At 39.7% G+C, this 21,588-nt stretch overlaps 1 protein-coding gene across 3 annotated transcripts in view; it reads right to left on the bottom strand.

Annotated features, from left to right (window-relative positions):
* Window positions 1-258: 258 nt before the first annotated feature.
* The window catches only part of IQUB (IQ motif and ubiquitin domain containing), a 53,631-nt gene continuing 32,301 nt past the window's right edge, over window positions 259-21,588 (bottom strand). The window contains exons 9-13 of one of the 3 annotated variants that reach the window (XM_090042175.1): window positions 19,171-19,341; window positions 17,283-17,459; window positions 12,677-12,925; window positions 5,748-5,933; window positions 259-1,175 (exon numbers count right to left, since the gene is read on the bottom strand). In XM_090042175.1, the coding sequence (XP_089898301.1) occupies window positions 1,008-1,175; window positions 5,748-5,933; window positions 12,677-12,925; window positions 17,283-17,459; window positions 19,171-19,341 (951 nt within the window). In that variant the 3' untranslated portion in view covers window positions 259-1,007. Of the gene's footprint in view, window positions 1,176-5,747; window positions 5,934-12,663; window positions 12,926-17,282; window positions 17,460-19,170; window positions 19,342-21,588 lie in introns of those variants that run through there. The other 2 variants (XM_090042176.1, XM_090042177.1) reach the window with 2 other exon arrangements.

Genomic DNA, 21,588 nt, shown 5'->3' with positions numbered 1-21,588 from the left:
CACTCATGCACTAAGTAAAATAAATGAAAAAACTCTCACCAACTTCCATGTGCATTGTTTGGTCAGGTTCTAAGTCCCCTGTGGCTCTGTTTACAGCTTCTAATAGAATTTTCAATTAGTTTGCTGCTAAATATAGGCTTAGTAAACGCTTCTTATTCACTATCAATAATTATACTAGTCAGAGCAACAGGCCTTCAACCAGGGGTTAAAGAATTGACTAACACAGTGGATCAAAGCAAAGAAACAAAACTGTTAAACTTCTTATATAATTTTTTATTAAATGTATGCAATATAAATACAAAGAAGAAAATAATTAAACATACATTTATGGGAGAAACTGACTCCTGCAGTAACTTCAAAAGAGTACTAAAAATATAGAGTTCCAATTTTACAAAATACTTGCATGCAGGTAGTTCCATTAAATTCAGTGGAATGATTCATTAGTGTACATTTCCTTCTGTGCACAAATGTTTGCAAGGTATTGGAGCTATATTTTAACTAGTATATATATATTCTGCAGTTGTGAGCTGATGAGAGTTTTCTTCATTTATGGTTTCTGCCAAAGGGCCCGATACATTTGAAACAAAGAAAAATTACTTAAAATGTATTCAATCCTACCATGTTATAATATAGAAATGGAAACAAAGGGAATTATTTAAATTCTTCACTGTAATATTTATAAAACAACTGCAGCCAAAAGTTAAGGCACTGCATGATACATAGATAGCTACTGTTATGCAGAATTCTTTGAAATATTGTTGAATTTTAAAGGTTACACACTAAATATACTTTATTTTCAAAAATAACACTTTTACAGAACATGAAATACAGTTTTAACAGCTGGTCTGTATTTAATCATTAGATTCCTGGAAATTTAGCTTGATATGTTACTTATGTTCTAGAAATATAATGAAGCTATAGATGAAAACAGACAACTTTTTAATCCCGTTAAATCATGTTAGTCATGTTAAATCAATAATTCAGGGAGCAGCTTCATCTCTGAAGAGTTATGCTTCTGAACTAGAAGGGACAGGCTTAGTTATTAAAAGTTCTTTTGTGTTAGTCTGCCTGTCACCTCTATGCAAAAAAGATGCCATCTCTGGAATCTGAGAGAAATAGTTTTTTGCCAAAACATGTTTGTGCTTTATCCTATGAACAAACACCATTTCATAAGCCTGAAAGTAAAAAAAAAATGCAAGTTCCATTAAATGCAAGCAAAATCACTCAACCTATCTGTATATGTTGCTACATATTCTAAGCATAAATACTGTATTTGCTAACTGCCTACTATCTAACAAATTAAACTAGAACATTCAAATTCATATATATTATTTAATGACTGTGCAGCAGTCATAAGACTTGCTATATACTACAAATTTGTGCTAGCATAGATATATCAGCTCAGATGCATGTTCAAAAAGATCACAACCACCTGTCAATGTAACTTGCTAGTATGTACACCTCCTTTTCCCTTAGGTGTGGATGCCATTATGCCGAGAGAAGAGGGCTTCTGCCAGCTTAGTTTCTATAATCTGGGGGGTACAGTAGAGAAGATGACAGAAAAATACCCTTCTATTACCATGCATAGCATCTCCATTAGGGGCTCTGTGGACAGCTAGCTCTGTAGCCCCATAATATAGACAGGCTCTGAGTCTGGAAGGTACTGAGTGCCTTCAGTGAAATAATAGCCTCTCTGTCAGGTTAGGAAAAAAATAAGAAAGCAATGCGAGTGTAGGGCATCCCACACATCACCAAAAGCACATGCATTATATGTTTACATTAGGGCCTGCCAGATGTTACATTTGTCACATAATTAATACACTACTTGTGCAATAAACTGTAATATGCCACACATGTAAGGAGTCTATCACATGATATGGAACGTCACATTTAACGTATCGTGTCTGGTTTGGATCGTTCTTTAATTTGAATGTGTGGCATGTACATGATCCGTTCTCCTTCTCCTACCTCCAAGGGGACCGGGGGGGGGGGGGGGGGGGGGGGGGGGGGGGGGGGGGGGGAAGAGCCACTGGCTCCCTGACAAAGTTTGCAGACTGCCCTGTCCTCATTGCTACCTAGCAGCAATGGCAACAGGGCTTTAGGGGCAGCCCTTTAGAGTTCTGGGCATGTGGGGAACCTGGGATCTACTCCCGAATTCTGGGCTCCTCATAGGCTGGCAAATGTAAAGGGTGTGCTAGGCAGCCCAACATCAAAGAACAGTGCTAAGTTTCCAGAGCACCAGCAGACAGGTGATGGGATCTGAAGAATTGTATTCCAAATCCTAAATGTTACATGCCCTACTAGAGTAACTAGGCCATATCTTGCATACAGGTTTCCCTCGATTTATGCTGTACATGTATTCCTGGAGAATGGTGCATAAATCAAATTTGCATAAAGCGAACCTACTTTACAATGTAACAAATAGGGATAGATTGCCATGGCAGTGAGGGAGGGAGGGAATGAGGTTGGGACTAGAGAAGGGGCTAGGGGAGGGGTGCGGCTCCTGGGACTACACAAGGCAGCAAAGCAGAGGGATCAGAGTGGCACTCACCCCAGCCCTGGCTGCAGCAGCCCCAGGAGCAGCTGGTGTCGGTGGCAACCGCTGGGTTGCACTGTGCTCCTCCTGTCCCCAGTCACCTCTGCTCCTGGGCTGCGCTGTACCCTAGTGCAGGCAGCTAGTGTCAGCTGCTTCCAGGGACACTGCAGCCAGGGCTGAGGTAAGTGCTGTATGCCATACTGCCCAGGGCGCCGCTTGTCTGTACTCACCCCAGGCTGTGCTGGAGAGGCTCCAGGAGCAGCCAACACCAGCTGCCTGCACCACAGCCTGGCACATCCCAGGAGCTGGGGTGAGCCCAGGTGTGAGGGGACAGGTGGAGCACAGCACAGCCTGGCAGCTGCAGGCATTTGGCACTGGCCGCTCCCAGGACTGCTGCAGTCAGGGCTGGGGTGAGTGGGGCCACGGCCTTCCCCCCCGCCCAGATTTACCTGCTTGGGTGGGGGGGGGGGGGTGGAGCATCTATGCCGATCACATAGAGTGAATTTACCTTGCATATAATGAATTATGGGTCTAAATATGCTCATTGTGTAAGACTGAATTCATATATAGAGAACCCACATAAATCAAGGGAAACCTGTACTGGGTATGGCAAGACATACAATTTTTGGAATCTGGAATAAAATTCTTGAGATTCCATTGAACAACTAAATTAACATCTGTCAAGGGCAGGAAAAGGATCAGGAAGAGACTGGCAGTGCTTACAAGTCATGTGTTTTGAAGGTAATGGACAAAGGATCTGTTTCTTGATTGGAATTGGTCTGAGCCTTTGTAAGTGCTCATTACGGCATATCATCTTAAACATTTTTGTAGCATTTTATTCAGAGTATGTTTTGAACCACTCTGTATTCTAGAAGTTCACTCATCCAAAATTCTGCAAACTGAAAACACTTAAAATTATATTCAATATGATACTGTCATAATTATATTAAATACACAAAGGGCTCTGTGTGGGAATTTCAGTTTTGGGACTGCAGTTCAATCTAGACAAGTTTCCCTAGATGACATTAGTCAAACTTTGCTCAATTCCTACTGATTAGTAACCCTGCATCCTAAACAAATTTACTGATATTAAATCCAATTCAGGTCTCTTGCTTGCTGTGTTCTCATCAGTAATAGGTGAAAAGCTGTACATTTTTATTTCTATTTACTGTCAAGCAAATGACACCTTAAAACATGGTTTAATATCTTCCCTATTTTCATTTATTTGACATTCATTTCTGCAGAAACAAGAAGTGGTCAGCAGCAGCAAACAATGGCCCTCAACTACTAATGATCTACTTTAAATATGTAAAAGAAGTGCTTTAAAATGAAGCAACTTTTTTTTTTTTTTTTTAACTATTTGGAAAACTTTATCTGTTCCTAGTCTTGCATGACCTCTATGTCCATTAAAAAAAGCAGGTCAATGTTTTGGTAGAATTATAGTTCTTTCTCGTCATTTTCAATATTCTCCACCAGCTTATGCAGTAATAGTTCTGAAAACCAGATAAAGATTTTTAGGAAGCTTGACTTCAAATTTAAAAGGGAAGTAGTTACAGAAAAAAGGACAACTCCTTTAGGGTTTATAGTGAGCAAGCTAAAGAGACTGTATCACTGAATTTTGCATTTAGAGAAACAGAAGCATAATTGTATAATATCACCTTAGTTATACTGACTTATAACTAAGAGCACCGCAGGAAGTACAGTATTGGGCACCAGTCCATGATGCTATGCTTCTAGCAATGTCCATCAGTTGATGGCCACTGCATGTAAGCAACCCAAAACCCGCATGGTGCTGCACTGTGCTCCTGTCAGCCTGCTAATGACATTAATTGTGTTAGTGTAACATCTGCCAGGGGCCTATATGAACAAAGGTTCTGCTGAGAAATCAGACTGCCTTTTCAGTTTTGTTGATTTAATGTGGAAGAGACGATTCAACAAGAGTTTCCTCTTCCAGCATGAAATGTATTTTACCTTTTAAAAAATTATGCTAAAAGGTGTCTGAATGATTGTTCTGAAAGCCCAAGATGAGGCACACACAAAAACTGTGCAACAGGCAGCAGCAATACAAGTTTCTTCAACTAGTCTGTCCTACCAAAAGAATTATTTATGTCATTAAGAGAGTAAGTCTCCATGTCTCATACTCTCTAAGAAAGATGCCACTTAGATGTTAAATTAAAGGTGCAATGAGATCTGATACACAGTCCCAACAATTGTGCTTCCTGCTATGCTACGATTGTGGAATTGAGCTTCAGATCCCACTGCAACCTTACTACCAGTACAGGGGAGCCTGGGAGCATGTGCTCTCTGGGAGCCCCGATCACCTGACGGGCACTCCCAGTGTCTAGAGCACTTGGGAGTCTTCAAGGGCTCCAGCAGGTTCCAGAGACTGGAAGCACTGGCCATACACCATTCAATTAAAAGTGTGATAGGAACCACCCACAAATTTATTATACATATTTTGAGTAATAACTTTGTAGCTTATTCTTTGTTATCATGCCATTAATAGAACGAACATGTAGCTATGCCACTACTTAAGACATGATTAACCATTTAATTACATCTTAAGTGTAACACCTGTCAGGGGCCTTAGTGTCAACAGAAACTTTGCTTTGTGATATGGACATGTGTCATTAAGAACTGAAGTGAGACTACACTGACCACCAAACAGACATTGCATGGCAATGACCATAGGTCACTACCAACATAAATCAGTAACCTAGAAGAGAAAAACACTGTAATCCATTACCAATCACCTGGCATATATAGATAAAGAAATCTCCTAAGTTTTAGAGTATTAAATATTCCACTCCATTAAGTCCCCATAGCTATAATGTGGGACTTGTTAAATTACTGTACATTTAGACATAAAACTTTTGACAACATTTAAGAATTTCAAGGATTTCTTTAAACAAAAAATATTTTCTCTTTAACTGAGAAAATCAGATTTGTAAAATCCTCTACTCAGAAAAGCAAATTTTTTTTACAGTTAATTGTATACTATAACAAATAAGTGACACTTAAATGGTATGCATCTAAAAATGACATTTAGAAAAGCTTGTACATGGTGAATGTTTACTAAGATTTAAACAGAAACTAATCATTACATACAAAATTTTGTTCTTATTAAATAGATTTAATGAAACAAGGTGATCACAAGATCCTATTAAATGTAAAATATACTGTAAGAAAAAATGAATGTGTTCCATTTTACCTCCTCAAGGCTGCTCAGCTTAAGATGTGCCTTCGCTTCATCTTCGGTGAGGAGGATAGTATTCCATGGAGACCATTCATAATGTTTATCCCATCTGACCATGACCAAATCATAAAGATCATTACAGGCACTAAGAGCTGACTGACAACCCCATATGTTCTCAACCATGTACTGAAGATCTTGTTGCTGTAATTTAAAAGAGGTTTGAAAAAGAACAATAGTCTTTTATTGTAACAGAAAACAATAATAATAAGCACTTTACCTATCCACCCTTTAGAGAAGACTTTGAATTCAAATGTTCTGTGCACCTACTAGAGCAATAGTTCTCAATTGTTTGGACTTGAGGCACCCCTCACCGGACTTGAGACACCCCTTCATAACTTTTGTGAATTAAATGGCATCAAATTTCAAAAACTAAATGTATATGTTACAGTGCTAGTTCCTTGTAGAGGAACCAAACAGTGGGAATGGGGGTTTGAGCAGGCAGAGACAAGCTTGAGCCTGCACTTATCTACTTATCTCCTTGCACCTCACTGCACCCTTCGAAGGAAGTGGTAGTACCCCAGGGTCCCGCAGCATCCTAGTTGAGAATCACTGTGCTAGAGAATGATTTTAGCTAGAGAAGAGGAAACATTTATTAAGTCATCATCAGGTTCTTCTCCCTACAGTATTGTAACACAAGCATTAATTTAATTTTTCCTATACCATCTTTAAAAGATTAGATTCTTAGATACTCTGGATTAACCTTTGCTGATGGCAATTTTATATCTTCCTTTGACAGCTTGCTCAATTGTTTAACTTCTCTTATAATTATCAAGTTTCTTCTGTTTAATCTAGGCTTTCCTGGTGTTGTGATACACCTATTTGTTTGGCTTTTGCTTATTAACAACAGCAACAGTTCCTTGGTATGTATTAAATTCCTTCTTATCGACATTTAGAGTCCAAAATTAATTTTCATTTAACAACAACACTTGCTTCTGTTACATATTACTGAAGTTTACACATCATCAACATAATCTGAGTTGCAAAAGATGAAAGGCAATTGGACGAAATCTATCTGGCCTACCTTAAATATATTCTGATCAGGTTAACATAAAAAAGCCTTCTAAAAAAGATTCTGCTCTGTCACCTTTGCCTTCCTCTACTGTTGTCATAGAGTTTAATATCATGTAATGACATTGCTAGTCATTCTCTTCAGAGGGACTGTGACACCCTGCAGCAGTGCTTCAGATCAAATAAAAGGAAGCAGAACACAATACAACACCAAACAGCCTAATGGGACACCTGCTTGTATTTAAGTTCTTCCATATACGAAGGACTTGCCTAAGAGGATTATTTCCTCCTAGCATCATGGTTTGTTCATACTAATCTTACATTGTTTGATTTATCACTAGCCATGTGAAATCACTACTTATTCTTCTTAAAATAGTCCTTCTGATGCAAAAGGTGGTTTTGGGCCAGTGGCTCATGTTGAACCCTGGCAAGCTTCTTTGTTATATTTCATTATTTTTTTTCTGAGTCTTGGAAAAAATGATTACAAGATTATAATAAAAGATTTTTTTTACTTAGACTTATTTCAAAGTGTGTTGTCTTTTTCCAAGCTAGTAAAATAAATCAGTCTTCTGTCTCCTTCCAGAACAACAACAACAACAAAAATCACCTGACTACCATTGCAATTACATTTTAACAGATAATATCCTCACAGGGGTTGACTCCCCCCTCCCCCTTAAAGGTTTCAAGCCAGTGCCACTACTCTTGCAAAATGTCACATCCCGAGTTCTCAATGTACTATCCTTCCAGATGGAGGACTTTGTTCTGCCCCCATTGGGAAATATGACCTGAGGGCACAAGGAACATTCTCCTGTTCCAAATGTGATAGGCTCAGTATCCTCAGAAGTCTGTGTTTGTTTGGAGTACAGAGCTCCATTAACTGTCTGACTTACAGGTTTTCTCTTCCTTTAGCTTTTCTAAGGCTGGTTTCCACTTTATTTTTCTAAAGATGCTTCCTCTACCTTATAGCCAGTCCTGGAGTTACCACTGAACCTCTGGCTGTTAAATCAGCCATTTGCAACAGGTAAATTGTTTTATCAGACAGCAGCATATTACAGAATAATAGGAAAAGTAGAACTGGAAGGAACCTCCATAGATCATCTAATCCACCCCCACCCCAGGCAGTATTATCCCTATTCTAACCATCCTATACAAATCCTAGTCTACCCTATTATTAAAACTACACAATCAACCCCGTCAGACAACCACAAGGCATATAGCACTCTCAACTGCCACAGGTAAAGTGGGGGATGGAGGAGTGGGGAAATGGAACCAGGGTCCTGCTGCTGAAAATATTGTTAAAATATACTGAGAGATCCAAAGAAGAGCCCCCCACTACAGAGAAAAGCAAAAAATCCCCACAGCCCATACCAACCTAGTCATGGGATAACATTTCTTCCTGACCCCAAATGTGACAACTGCTCTGACCATGAGCAGAGGGGCAAGACTCTCTAGCCAGAACCTCTGGGTTTTAGTCTTAGCAGGAACACTGGCATGCCCCAGTCAAAATCCCCACTGTAGCCATCATCCAGTGCTTCTGAGGAAAGCAGGAGAAAAAACAAACAAACCAAAAACCCTGATGCACAGCAGCAGGAGGGAAAAACAGTGGCAACCCGCAAAGCCCAGAAGCATGAGAAATACCCATAGTATACTCCTAGACCAGCTCTGCCAATTCTTACCCAACTTTTTGAACACCTTTTGTTATGGAGAGTACACGGCTTCCCTAGGAAGTCTAAGCCAATACACCTCACTGATCTAATAATGAAGAAGCTTTTTTTCCTGATATCCAGTCTAAACCATTGGTTTACATCCCGATCTCTGCAGCAAGGCAGAAAAAGGTGTTCTCCTTATAGCAGCCCTTCAGATATTTGAGAACTTAACATGTTCCCTCTTTAAACACCTTTTCTGCAAGCTCAACATGCCTATTTCCTTCAACCTTGTCTCATAAAGCTTGCTTTCCCAACACTTTATCATTTGTTTCCTGCCTCTGTACCCTCCTCTCTAACTTCTCCATGTCCTTTTGAAAATGAGGAGCCCCAAACCACAAATTTTAGACTAGAGTACCAGATGAGAAATAAAGAGACTACAACACTGGAGTAAAGAGACTAGTGTCTCTTTTATACCAGTGTTGAGTTAAGAGATACTATCACCTCCAGTGTCTTGCACCCAAACGCTCCCAATTAATGCAATTGTCTTTTGTGCAGCTGAATTACACTGCAGACCCATATTGAGTCTATGATCCACCAACACTCCTAGATCCTTCCAGATCCTGCCATCCATCCAGGTGCTGCCCATTTTGTATTTCTGTTTTTGATTATTCCTCCTGATGTATATAGTATGTTGCATTTGTTAGCAGTGAACTTCACTTTGTTAGCTCCAGCTCAGTTTCCAATTTGTCAAGATCCCTCTGAATTACATTCCTGTCTTCCAGAGTGTTTGTGATCCTTCCCAGTTTGGTATCATCTGCACATTTTGCTCAAGCTGCATTCTACTGCAGCATCCAGACCTTTAATCAACACATTGAACAGCACTAGGCCCTGGACAGATCCTGTGGGACGCCACTTGAAACCTCCTGCCATTCTGATATAGAGCTATTTATAATCACCCTTTGCTTGTAGCTATTGAGCTAGTTGTCTTATCCACCTTACAGTAGTGTTGTGTCCAGCATATATTTCTCCAGTTTGTTTATGAGAAGGTCATATGGGACTTTGTCTAAAGTCCTGCTGAAGTCCAGATGCTATATGCATAGCATTTCCTTCATCCACCCACCTAGTTATCTTGTTGTAGACAACAAGGTATCACATTTGTTTGGCATGATTTGTTCTCACTAAACCCATGGTGGATGCATATGACCAGCCTTTCCTTCTCTAGATGCTTGCAAGTGGACTTCCTTATTGATAAGCTCCAGTAACATCAGACACATCAAAAACTTTCCAACTGCTTTTGTTATGTCATCCCTCAGTTTGTCCCCTTCCTTATTCAAATAATCCTTATTAGCTGGCTGGTTGCAGCCTAATATTTTTGTGAAGACTGAGGCACAGTAACTGCTGCACCATTCCTTCTCTTTTGCATTTTGTGTACGTATAGAAGCTTTGTTTGTTGCCTTTAACTTCCCTTGCCAGCTGAAGCTCATTTTTTTTAAACCTTTGCCTTTCTTATGTGGTCCCTGCAAGTTTTTGTTATTCCCCGGTATGCCTCTTTGGTGATCTGACCACCTTTCCATTGCCTGTACGCTTTTGTTTTGCACTTGAGACATCCTAGAAGTTTCCTGTGCAGCCACATTAGTGCCCTGCTATAGTTCTTGTGTTTCCATCATATCAGCACAGTTCCTTGTTGGGCTTCTAGTACTGTGCTCTTTAGAAGCTTTCAGCTGTCCTGGGCACCTTTATCTTTCAGTCTCTTTTCCCATGGTAGCATGCCTAGTAACTCCTTCAGTCAACTGAAATCTAGTCTTAGTTCTGCTGACCTCATGCTTTCCCCATCTCAGGATCATGAAATCTGGAACAGAAAATTTTCTTCCACACAGTTAGTCTCCCATCAGTACCAACTCACAATTTCTTTGAAGAGTGCCTCATGTACCTGTTCTTCCTGCCTTGGTAGCCTATGATATATCCCCACCATTATATTGGTGTTGCATCTTTGACCTTTTATCTTCACCTCAATACATTCTCTGTTACCTTCTTCCTCCTGAACCAGGGAACAAGTATTTTTGTATTTCATAAAAGATCAGAATATCTTCAAATTGTTCCTGAAACAGTTTTAGAAGCCAGAGCTGCTAATTGGGTATCTCTTAAGTGAAATGGAGGACTGAAGACTGGGGGTCAGTAAGTCTGTAAAAATGGCCAAGCAGCATAGAAAATTCAGGAAGCGTAAGATTTCAGTACAAGCTCAATGAACTAAGACTCTGAGGCCAGACCAAAACTCCTTTGTTATCTGGCAAAATACCACAGTTGAAGTGGATGAAAACTGCATTAATAAAACTGCAATGTTTAAATGGCCCAATTTCAGCTGGTAGAGCTGAGAGATGCTCCTTCAGTCAGCAGTTAGAAGATCTGATAGTTGGGGGCAGCAACAAACACCAATGTTCCAGGCCAAGGCACTCATGAACCTGCCTGTAATTGCTTGGCAGCCAAAGACTTTAAATGGGAAAATTCCACTGGTCACATGCACAGACCAGAGATTCAAGAATAAGAATGTCACAAGGCTTTGGAGAATGGCCAAACTAAGACAAGCAGTAATTTCATGCCAAGAAGAAAAAAAAGTTTCCATTATTTTCTTCTGGTACCTCACCTGTCTCCTAGGACTTCATAGGAGTCCTAGGATTCCATTATTTTTATCAGTAAATTGAACGTGCTCTCAACAAGAACTAACAATATCTACACAATCCATTTACTTGAATAATATTTCTTAATATGGGCCTGCTAACACTAGAAGCCTAATCCTCTTCCACTCTTATAGTTGTATATTATGAGCCAACGTAGTACATTAACAAAATCCAAGCAGTCATTTACTAAAATTCACATTTTTTCAAAATAAAGATTTAAAAAAAAAAAAAAAAAATCGATTAAGATGTTCCAAAAGCATTTAGAAGCACAAACTAGTTAATCAATCAATCACTTCAAATATTAAAGAATGTAGTAAATAATTTAGAGAAGTGACACTATCAATAATTCACTAAATCTTGATTCTAAGTAATGATTGCAAAATAATAAAATCCAAAAATGTTCAACTGACTAAATAAGTGAAGAAGGCTCAAAGCCTGTGTCATTGTCTTTTCTTTATTCAAAAGCTTAATACAAGATTCTAGTAATTAAATAAATCCAATTCAAGGGTCTTGAAACTCCTTATAAGCATTCATCTTTACATAACTTAAATAGAAGTGTTTATAAAGATGATGAGACAGATGTGCAGTGGCTTGCTTATAATCACACAGAACTAGGAACAAAAAACTCAGACCTCCTGACCAGTATATTCACCCAATTCCAAGGTGAGGTTTTTCACCCCATTTAACATGGCGGGGGAGTGGGGAGAAGCCTCTCGCCTTGGAATAGAGTATGAGGTGGGGGAGGAGGCAGGAAGCTGTTGTGGCTCTGCCTCCAACTGTCAGTCAGGCCAATGTCACAGCTTCTGCCTGCCCCCTGCAGACTCTGCCCCAGCTGCCTCTTGCCTCGCACCCCTGGACACCCCCGCACACCTCTTCTCTCACGCATCTCCCCGTTCTCCCTGTACTGAGGCTGTGAGGGGCCAGGTGGGGAGCACAGGCTGCAGGGGGAGGGATAGGTGGCAAGGGGCAAGCTGCCTGCCTCTTCCCCACCACCTGCCCCCTTATGGCCTCCCTCACCTCCCCTACAACCCTACCGCATGCCCAGCTCATTGGCTATACCACTGCCTGCCCCCTTACTACTTCCCTCTTGGCCTAATCCCCTCTGAAGTGATGGGGACAAGTTTAAGACAATCCTCCAATAATTCGATTTTATACAGGGAAAATTATAACAAACTTATAAAAGTGTTCATGTATAGAATGTATAGAATTACTGGTGGGGTCGTCTTAAATTCCAGGCTGTCTTGGATTCAGGTAAATATGGGATACTGACCATTAGACTCTCCTTTCCATTTTTTGGTTCTACTACACTTTAAGACCGCAGCTCAGCTTCTTCACGCTTGTTTAATTAGTAGGGAACCACATGTTATGTAACACAGGAGGAACTGTATGCATTTTCAGATTATCTCTTTCTAATTTTAGAAGTACATAAAAGTAATGGACTAATATAACAACTTAAACCAACTGCCCTTAGCATCACCAATGAACACAGGGGGGAAAAAAGTGGGACTCAACACAAGTCATTAATTTTCACTAGCATTATACCTGCACACAGTACCTGAACCAAAAAGGCAATTTTAGTATCATCCTGATAATCTGCTTCAGATTGTCTGAGATTTTTGAGCATAAATTTGTATTTCAAAAAGGCTTCTCGCTGCCGAGCCTCATTATCAAGCTTGCAACACCGTCGGCATCTGCCAACAGTGAGTGAATTGGCAGGTATGGAGAATTCTGTAGATGGTAGGCAATTTTCACAACCATGACAAAAGTTAATGTTTTTATAAAGCTTTAAGGGATCTGGTGGAACCTACAAAAAAAGAAAAGAAAAGAAGTTTAACAGGTAAAAGATATCTATTAAATATGGTGGTGTTGACATCCTTAGGAATAAATTTTCTTTCTAGATTTATGTAAGGCATCACACCAGAATATAATAAGAATGACTAGCTTCAAAACCCAAAAAGGAATTACTGTTTAAAAATAGTCAAACTGGTTTTCTTTAATCCACAAGCTTTGTATCTTTTGTTCTTACTGTGTTTTTTAAAACAATTTAGAGAAAAAATCAACTGCTTTATTCTTCAATAACTAGATTAAGACCTGAGACATTATATTGCAAAGCAATTGCTATTAACTGTATGTATCCAGATCTTTAGCAACTGTGGAAATATAACTGAATGTGAAAAAACAGCAAACTAGATCTGTAATTTAGCATGTAATTTGGCAGATGCAATTTGTCACATGGATCAAAAGATAAAAAATGGAAATTATAAACATGTTAGTGTTTTGGCTTCCAAATATCAAATTATAAAGGCCAAATGTTCTCTTTGGTGTAAAAATGCAGAGAGGAATAATCAAAAAACGCTTTTTACCTTGTCACTCCTCCCCTGCTCTGTGGGATTAGGGAGAGAGCACAGAGTCTAAGTCTCTTACTGGACAGCTAGCATCTTTTTAGCAAACCAAGCCCCTATATGTGGTCTGCCGCCTTTCTGAATCAATTCCAGGGTTTTTTCCTCTCTACTGACAGTCAGTTCTCTCGTGCTGCCATGATCACTTGGTGCCTGTGACACCAAATCCAAACATAGTTGTACTTGTAAACTTTAACCCCAGCTGGAGTTGGCCTGAAAACCAAGGAAAGAAAGATCTCCTATCCCCAGATTAAGAACATAAGAAGTGCAATTTTGGGTCAGACCAATGGTCCATCTAGTCAAGTATCTCATTCTCTAACAGTGGAAGAAGTGGATGTGCACTAGAGGAAAGACACTGAACTAGATATCTCTGGAGTGATCTATCTATCCCCTATTCATTATATTCCCTGGCATCCACCATTAGTGATTTACATAAACCAGAAGAAACACCTCCAACCATTCTGTTCAATAGCCATAGACAGATCTATCATGTATGAATTTAGCCAGTCTCTTTCAGAACTTGGTTATGCTTGCTGCCTCTACCACCTCCTGTGGCAATGAATTACACAAGTTGATTAAATCCATAAAAAGTACTTACATTTGTTATTTTAAACCTGTCACCTAATTTCACTGGGTACTCCCTAGTGCTAGTATTCCCTGTTTACTTGGTCCACACAGTTCATGATTTTATAGACCTCTATCATATTCCCCCTAAGCCTTCTCCTTTCCAAACTGAAAGGTCCTATAGCCTTTTTAGTCTTTCCTGGTATGGTGACTGCTCCATGCCCTTGATCATTTTGGTCGTCTTTCTCTGTACTTTTTTCCCCCTCTTAATTCTACTACAATGCTTTTTGACATGTGGAGACCAGAACTGCACACAGTAGTCAACTGGTCATATATATCTGATTAGCCATGACCAAATTGCTATCTGCTTCTGACCACTACCAAGTCACATATCCCTACTTTCAACTACAGCAGTGAAGCCTTGGCTCCAAAGCCAAAGTTCAGTTTATGGTATCCATGCTCCTCAGTTGCCAACAAACCTCCAATGGATGGTTAAGACTTTTAGCTGGTTGCTAGGTTACGTAAATTGCACATGCTTGCAAGAAGGTATAAAATAGATGCAAAGAGCAAAAACAACAGCAACAGCACCCCAGCAACACAGAAGGAAAAATGCCCAGGTAGCAATCCAGAACCCTCCTGGGGGAAACAACAGTGAAGCTGCAAAAGGCAAAATCATCTTAATAAAGCCCAGTGGGTAAATGGGATGCACTGAGAAGCACAGCAAATTATGTGTGTCAAATGGATGGAGTTTGGAAAAAAAAAAGTTATTTTTTTCCATAGCCAATGCAATAACTGACAATTAAATCCCTCAACAGAAAGGAAGAATCTCTTACCTTGCTTTGCAAGTGGTACTACTGTTAACACAACTTGGTACGTTATTGAAATGTTTTGCTACAAGAGCACACTGTTGGCTCATATTCAGTTTACAACCCTGAGGTCTTTTTCAGCAGTACTGCAGCCCGGCCAGTCATTCCACAACCTTCACTGGTACATGTGACTGTTCCATCCTAAGTGCAGGACTTTGTATCTGTCCTCACTGAATTTCATTTGATCCATTTCAAACCAGTGAGCCAGTTCCTCAGTCATTTTGAATCATCATCCTGGCTTTCAAAGTGCCTGTAACCCCATCTGGCTTGGTGTTATCTGCAACTTTCTATATGTGCACTCAATTTCATCCTCTAAATCTTGAATGAAGATATTGAACACTACACCACCCAGGACAACCTCCTGGGGAGCCCCACTTAAATGTTGCCTCTCAATTAAATCTTGGACCATTGACAACTACTCCTCGGGCACAACGATCTAATTATGTATCCGTTTGACATTTCTTTAATCTACACTATATTTCTTTAGTTTACTAATGTCATGAGAGACAACATAAACCTTGCTACAGTTGAGGTATATTGAACATTCACTGCTCTTTCCCATTCAGAAAATCTATTGCTTTGTTGTTAAAGGAAACAAGGTTGGTCAAGCATTACTTCTCTTGACAAATCCACACTGGCTGTTTCAATGACCTTGATATCCTCTTAGAACAAGGGTACTCTACCCGTAGCCTGAAGTTGCAAGCCAATCCTGCCCACAAATTGGCCACATGCCAATCATTTGGCCAACAGGATCAAAAGGTTGATCACCACTGCTCTAGATCAGAAGTGCCAAGGACCTGGCTTGTGGGCAAGATCTGGGGCCCTGTGCTTCAGTGGCAGGGGGAAGAAGCAACAGGTGCATTAACTTTGGCACAGTCATTAGGTCTAGCTCCAACCTGTGAGGGGCCTAACTACTGAGTTTAACACCATTGTTCTAGGTTTTTTAGGTCCTTGCTGATTTGAAACCACCCAGCTTCTATAAAAATACTTTAATTCATTGGCCCACAGGATATAACGTTCCCTTCCTTAGGCTGTTTCTTGCTTTCATCCATACTGTTAGCTGTGTTCACCCTCTGATAGGTGACCTAATGCAGAGAAGACTGAAGCTCTTTTTCACTTCAGCCTCTTCGGCATCACCTTTTACTAGATTGCCCTGACCATTCACTAAGGGACTTACATATTCCTTGTTCTTCCTCTGACTTGTGAAATAATTATAGAATCCTTTTTTGTTGCCTTATAACCCTTGCTGGCTGCATTTCAAATCATACTTTAGCACTCCAGGTTTTGGCTGGGTTTCGCTCATGTGATATTCTTATATTCATCCCTGGTAACATAGTCAAATTTCCACTCTTTATAAGATTCTTTTTAAAGTTTCAACTCACTAAAGAGTTCACTGACCAGCCAGGCTGGTCTTTTTCTATACTTCCTACCCTTCTTTAGCACTGGGACTTCCTGTTCCTGCATTCTTAATACGGCCTCCTTTAGGAACAATGAGCTTTCCTGGACTCCTGTCTCCCTCTAGCTTGTTGCCCAGACTACTTGTCCATCAATTTCCCAGGTTTGTTAAAGTCTGCTTTTCTGAAGCCCAGTCCCTTTGTTTGACTGCTGTCTTTTCTTCATTTCCTTAGGATCTTGAGCTCTAATATTTTGGGGTCATGGTCATGCAAATTGCATTCCACCTTCATATTCTCAACCAATTCATCCCCATTTGTGATTAGCAAATAGGGAAGAGCTTCTCTCCCTCTCCCAGTTTGCCTCCTTCCTCCCCACAAGCTGCTGTTTCCACAACCAGAAGCAAAAAGTTCTCACAGATAGTCCAAAAACTTTCTTTACTGCTCGGGTACTGTTGAGTTACTGTCCAAACAGAAATGTTCCATAACCATCAGGTCCTGCAATCTGGATATTTCTTGTTTGCAAACAGCCTCATCCACCTCTTCCCCAAGGTTTGGTGGTCCACAGAAGACACCCATCATGACATCACTCTTTCTGTTCTCCCTTTCTACCTTGACCTAGAGACTTTCAATGGGTCTACTTTCTACTTCGTACCAATTTGGAACAAGCATATTTCTTTTATGCAAAAAGTAACACTACCACCTCCTTTTCACCTGCCTATCATTTCTGAACAAGTTGTACCCAGTATTCCAGACATATGAATTATGTTATCAAGTTTCATGTAACCCAATTAGATCATCCTACTGTTACTGTAAAAAAGGGTTCCAGTTCTTACTACTTATTCCCCAGGCTTATTGCATAAGTGTATGCTGCTTGGGTGCATCTTTGATCACAAATACTGTAACAACAACAACAATAATATAATAGAAGACGTAAATACCTTAAGTACTCTAGCAACTTCAGGGTTAAAGGTTGGTGTTTTAATATACTGAAGAAACAATGTGCATATTCTTTTTCTCAGTCCTTCAAGATTGCATCTTTTCACTCCTCTCATCATAAGGTCAACCTCTCTGTCAATTAATTCCACTATTTCCTGTGTGAGCTTACAGTCATGCTCCTATATATGCAAAGATGTACACAAAAAGAATCCACTCAGTGTACTATCTATATTTAGATTTGTTAACTGTTAGATTTAATGCAAGATAACTAAACATGAAGACAAAAGATACAGTACATTCCTTAAATAACTGTATATTCCTATATCTATGCATTAAAGAGGAAGGTTAAACTTCAAAGTATCCTGCAAAGAAAAGACAACTATTAGAGGTTTTTTTGAAAATACTATGTGTAGTTTGTTCTTCCTGTTTTTATAAAGCAGGACTATCTTATTTTCTATCGCTCTAATAAAATTGCTTACAGCTTCTAAAAATCAGTGCTATTCTTCAAGAAAAATTGGTAAGCATCTCAGGTACCAGGGTTCCCCAAGATTTTAAAAGACTGCTTTTAATCAAAGAACTGTAAAATTCTTTAACTTAATAATCTACTTAGGTGTTACTCTTACTTAAAAAAAAAAAAAAAATCACAAGGAACAAGACAAAACATCAAACATGGGCCAGCTCATAACATTAAAAACAAACAAACATTTCTAAAAGCCTTCTAAAATTCAAACATACTCTCGTATGGGGAGGCAGAGACATGACTTCCCAAATACACATATAGCCCAAGAAGAGGCTGGGCATTTGAACTGAAGTTTAGGATATGTATGTATATCTTTTTTAGTCTCTGGGCCCATGATGATTTGCCTCCTTTAAGATCTCACTGGCTGCATGCAGAGATGGTGATATAATAAAATGCTGACAGATGAGAGGAATAAAAATTCAATCAGCTAATTAGATAAAGCACCAAGAAGCCCCACTGAAGCATAAGAGCTATACAGACACTGGGTGAGCCGGGGCAAACTGACACAATTCCTCTTCTGGTCGTGCACTGAGCTAGGTACAAGGATATGCTGAGCTGAAAGTAAAGTGCTGCCCCTCCACCCCCCCTTTTCTATAACCACCCACAATGTCAAAGTCAACATTACACCACTCTAAAGCAGAGATGTCAAACACATGGCACGCTGGTAGTCTAGTGGGCTATTAGAAGTGCATACCCTCAGCTCTGCACCACATTATTCCATTTTGACATAAAAATCACACCCATTCCCCAAGTATCTAAAGACTTTTGTACTGCTTCTCTTACTCATTCACAGAAATGAGGAAATAAAACAAAAAAGAGACAAAAACAAATTTCAAGAAACTGTTACTTTCTTTAGCTGTTAATTGCTTTACTAAAAATAAGGAAGGGGGTAGGAAAGGCATTTTCAATATTTCAATAGCCATATTTTTAGACAAAAATGGCAAACCAAACAGACATTTTATAACCTGGCTTTAAAGGGCATTACTTCTATTCTGTACCATTCAGAAAAATATTCATAAAACCACTAAAAGGTATCCGTTACAGATTTATCAAATTAATGTAATTCTTAAACTTCATACTAAGAAAGTGAATTTCATCTGAACACAAATATATAATAAAAACTTGTGAAGCTATTGTTTTAGAATTGCCTTAAAAATCAATATTTATCATACAAAGCGATAGTGCAACATAAAATTTACAGTATTTTGGCTTTCCAAATTCAACAAATACTTTTTAATACTATATGATCGGGCTGACACCTTTTTGCCATAAGAAGTCTTGCTGTTTTGTCAGCGCCAATTTAATGTCTGTGGCTTTGGAGATGGAAGGTGCAGCCTACAATTAAATGTAAAGGGAAAAATAAAACTTACCTTCACAGTATGTCTGAGCGTTAACAGTACATCTAGCCTCTCATCTTGTAGGAGGTCTTTCATACTAATGCTGCGGTAGATTTCAAGCAGTTCTCTGGCACGGAGTGTATACTGAGTATCCATTTCAGTGATTTTTCCATCAAATGCTTTCCATTTCTTTGGTTTGGCACACTTCAGAAACAATTTGCATCACTGTGAGTTTTTATAATTTGATCAATAGCTGAAGATGTGCATTATGCTATATAAAATTCCATCATAACAAACAAGGACTATGCATTAACACTTACCTAATATGAAAGGCTATTTCTATTTACAATATTTCCACAGTATCTTTTACAGTAGAGCAAGTTTTCAGTATCACACAATTTGTAAATATATGTATGCAGTTCATGACCTTTCTGGATTGCAACATATTAAAAGTAAATTACATTGTCCCATAGAGCCATGCTCTGTTAGTTTAAAATGAGATTACCGAAGATAGTACTGGAATACATGAGCTCAAAACTGTTACTAAAAAGTCAGTGGGAGTATTGCCTGTGGGAAGACTACCCACTTAAACACTTAACACCTATCAGACATCAGAGACATTTCTCCAGGGAGCTAGCTGTGCTATTTAAGATAAACTTTGTATTGTTGCTGCTTTGTAAAAATGGCCAGTTTGATCAATCAATCTAGTTCTTGGTTTTTGGGGGTTGTTTTGCTTACTTTTTGTAATTTTTGTTCATATTCCTCTGTAGTGTAGGGATGCTGTCAGGGGCCCAAGACTAAGCGGAAGCAGCAACTTCTGGTTCACAAGCGTGAACACAAACATCAATACAGGACTGCTGGCAGTAGACGTTTTTCTGGGAACTCACTCCCCTAACCTCATCATTACCCCAGATTGCCACCTGGGGCAGTTGACTCTATCACCTCCCTCACACCCAGTTACACCACTGCTGTCCCTTCCCTCTTCCCTACAGTCTGTGCATCTTTCCTTCCGAAGGACTTTCATTTCCTATTTGTGCTCCTAACTTTTAGCATTTTGGCTAGCGATTAAATAATGGTAAGGGGGGAGCATTACAGAGATATACAGCAGATCCAACACTGAAGCCATTATTATATATACTTTTTGGAACATTCAAAAAACTTTCTTTTAACATGATCAAAATACTAAAGATAAGACATTTAACCCAGGCTTTCTGACTTATATATGAAAACTAGATAAATCACTTAACCAAGGAATGGGCAGTTATTTTATCTGGAGGGCTGCATAATGACTTTTGGTGCACTGTTGAGGACTGCAAGGGTAATATTTAAATTAAATAAATCTAATTTTTATTTCAAAAAAATATTTTTGTCCTGATTTACGTGTGTTTGTGTAGTACAGGCAGTCCTCGGACTTACGACACAATTGGTTCCTGAAAGTCAAAACGTTGTAACTCGGAACTGATTTTCCCATAGCAAACAATGTTATAAATGGGGAATTGGTTCCTGAACCAAGGCCTGATACCCTATTTTCACCAAAAATAACACAGAATTTTGTACTAAATCATTTAAGGATGAGTAATATAGCTACATTAATGTATTTATATTGTAAATAGCAATCATATTGATTTGTAAGGACTTCTTTGAGATGACTTTGCTGGACTTTTTAAAGGGTTCTTGGTTGGACTTTTTGAAGGGTTTTTGGCTTGAGTTTTCTCAGGAGTCTTGGCTACAGGTTCTTCTGGAGTCTTGTCTGCTTTCTTAAAGAAAGTGTCCAAGAAGTTTGGACAGATGTTCTTCAGGGAGATGGGTGACACAGAAAACCTGTTCACTGGCGTGGCGTTGGATCAAGCGTGGTAAGGTTGACATGGACATCAGAAAGTTGAAACAGGGTGTTAATTTATAAACGTTGTAAGTGTGAAATGTAACTTGAAACATTTGTAAGTCAAGGACTGCCTGTAATGTATACAGAGGTGTAACAGTGTATGTAGACTGCATATTTCAAAACAAAGCCTTACTCTTGTATATTGTATGTGGGAGGTTTGTGGGCTGTGGTTGTGGGTGTGGGGTACATGTGTGGGATTTGTGAGGGGATAGGTAGGTGTAGGGTTTGTGGGGAGGGTGTAAAGCGATGTGGGTGTGTATGGCATTCATGGGGAGGTCTATGGGGGTGGGACCCCCCCGACCAAGGGTCCTCGGCCCATAGCGTACAGCTCCTGCTGCTGGCAGGGCTCTCAGGGCTCTCATGGCCCATGGCAGAGCCCCCCAGTAGCACACTGCTCTGGCTGAGTCCTGAGAGATGCATGTGCTGGTATGGAGCCAGCCTGGCCTAGCCTGACTAATGGTGCGTGGATCTTTGGACCAGAATGGGCTGGCTTTGTGTCAGCACATGGGGCTCCTGGCACTGCAGGTGGGAATCTGCCCACCCTGGGGCTGGGCCAGCAGCGTGCACTC

This window comes from Crocodylus siamensis, chromosome 4 (assembly GCF_052110815.1).
Source record: "Crocodylus siamensis isolate JL-2025a chromosome 4, ASM5211081v1, whole genome shotgun sequence".
NCBI lineage: Eukaryota > Metazoa > Chordata > Crocodylia > Crocodylidae > Crocodylus > Crocodylus siamensis.
Note: the sequence above shows the minus strand (reverse complement) of the source record. Positions and strands in the feature narration are given on the sequence as shown.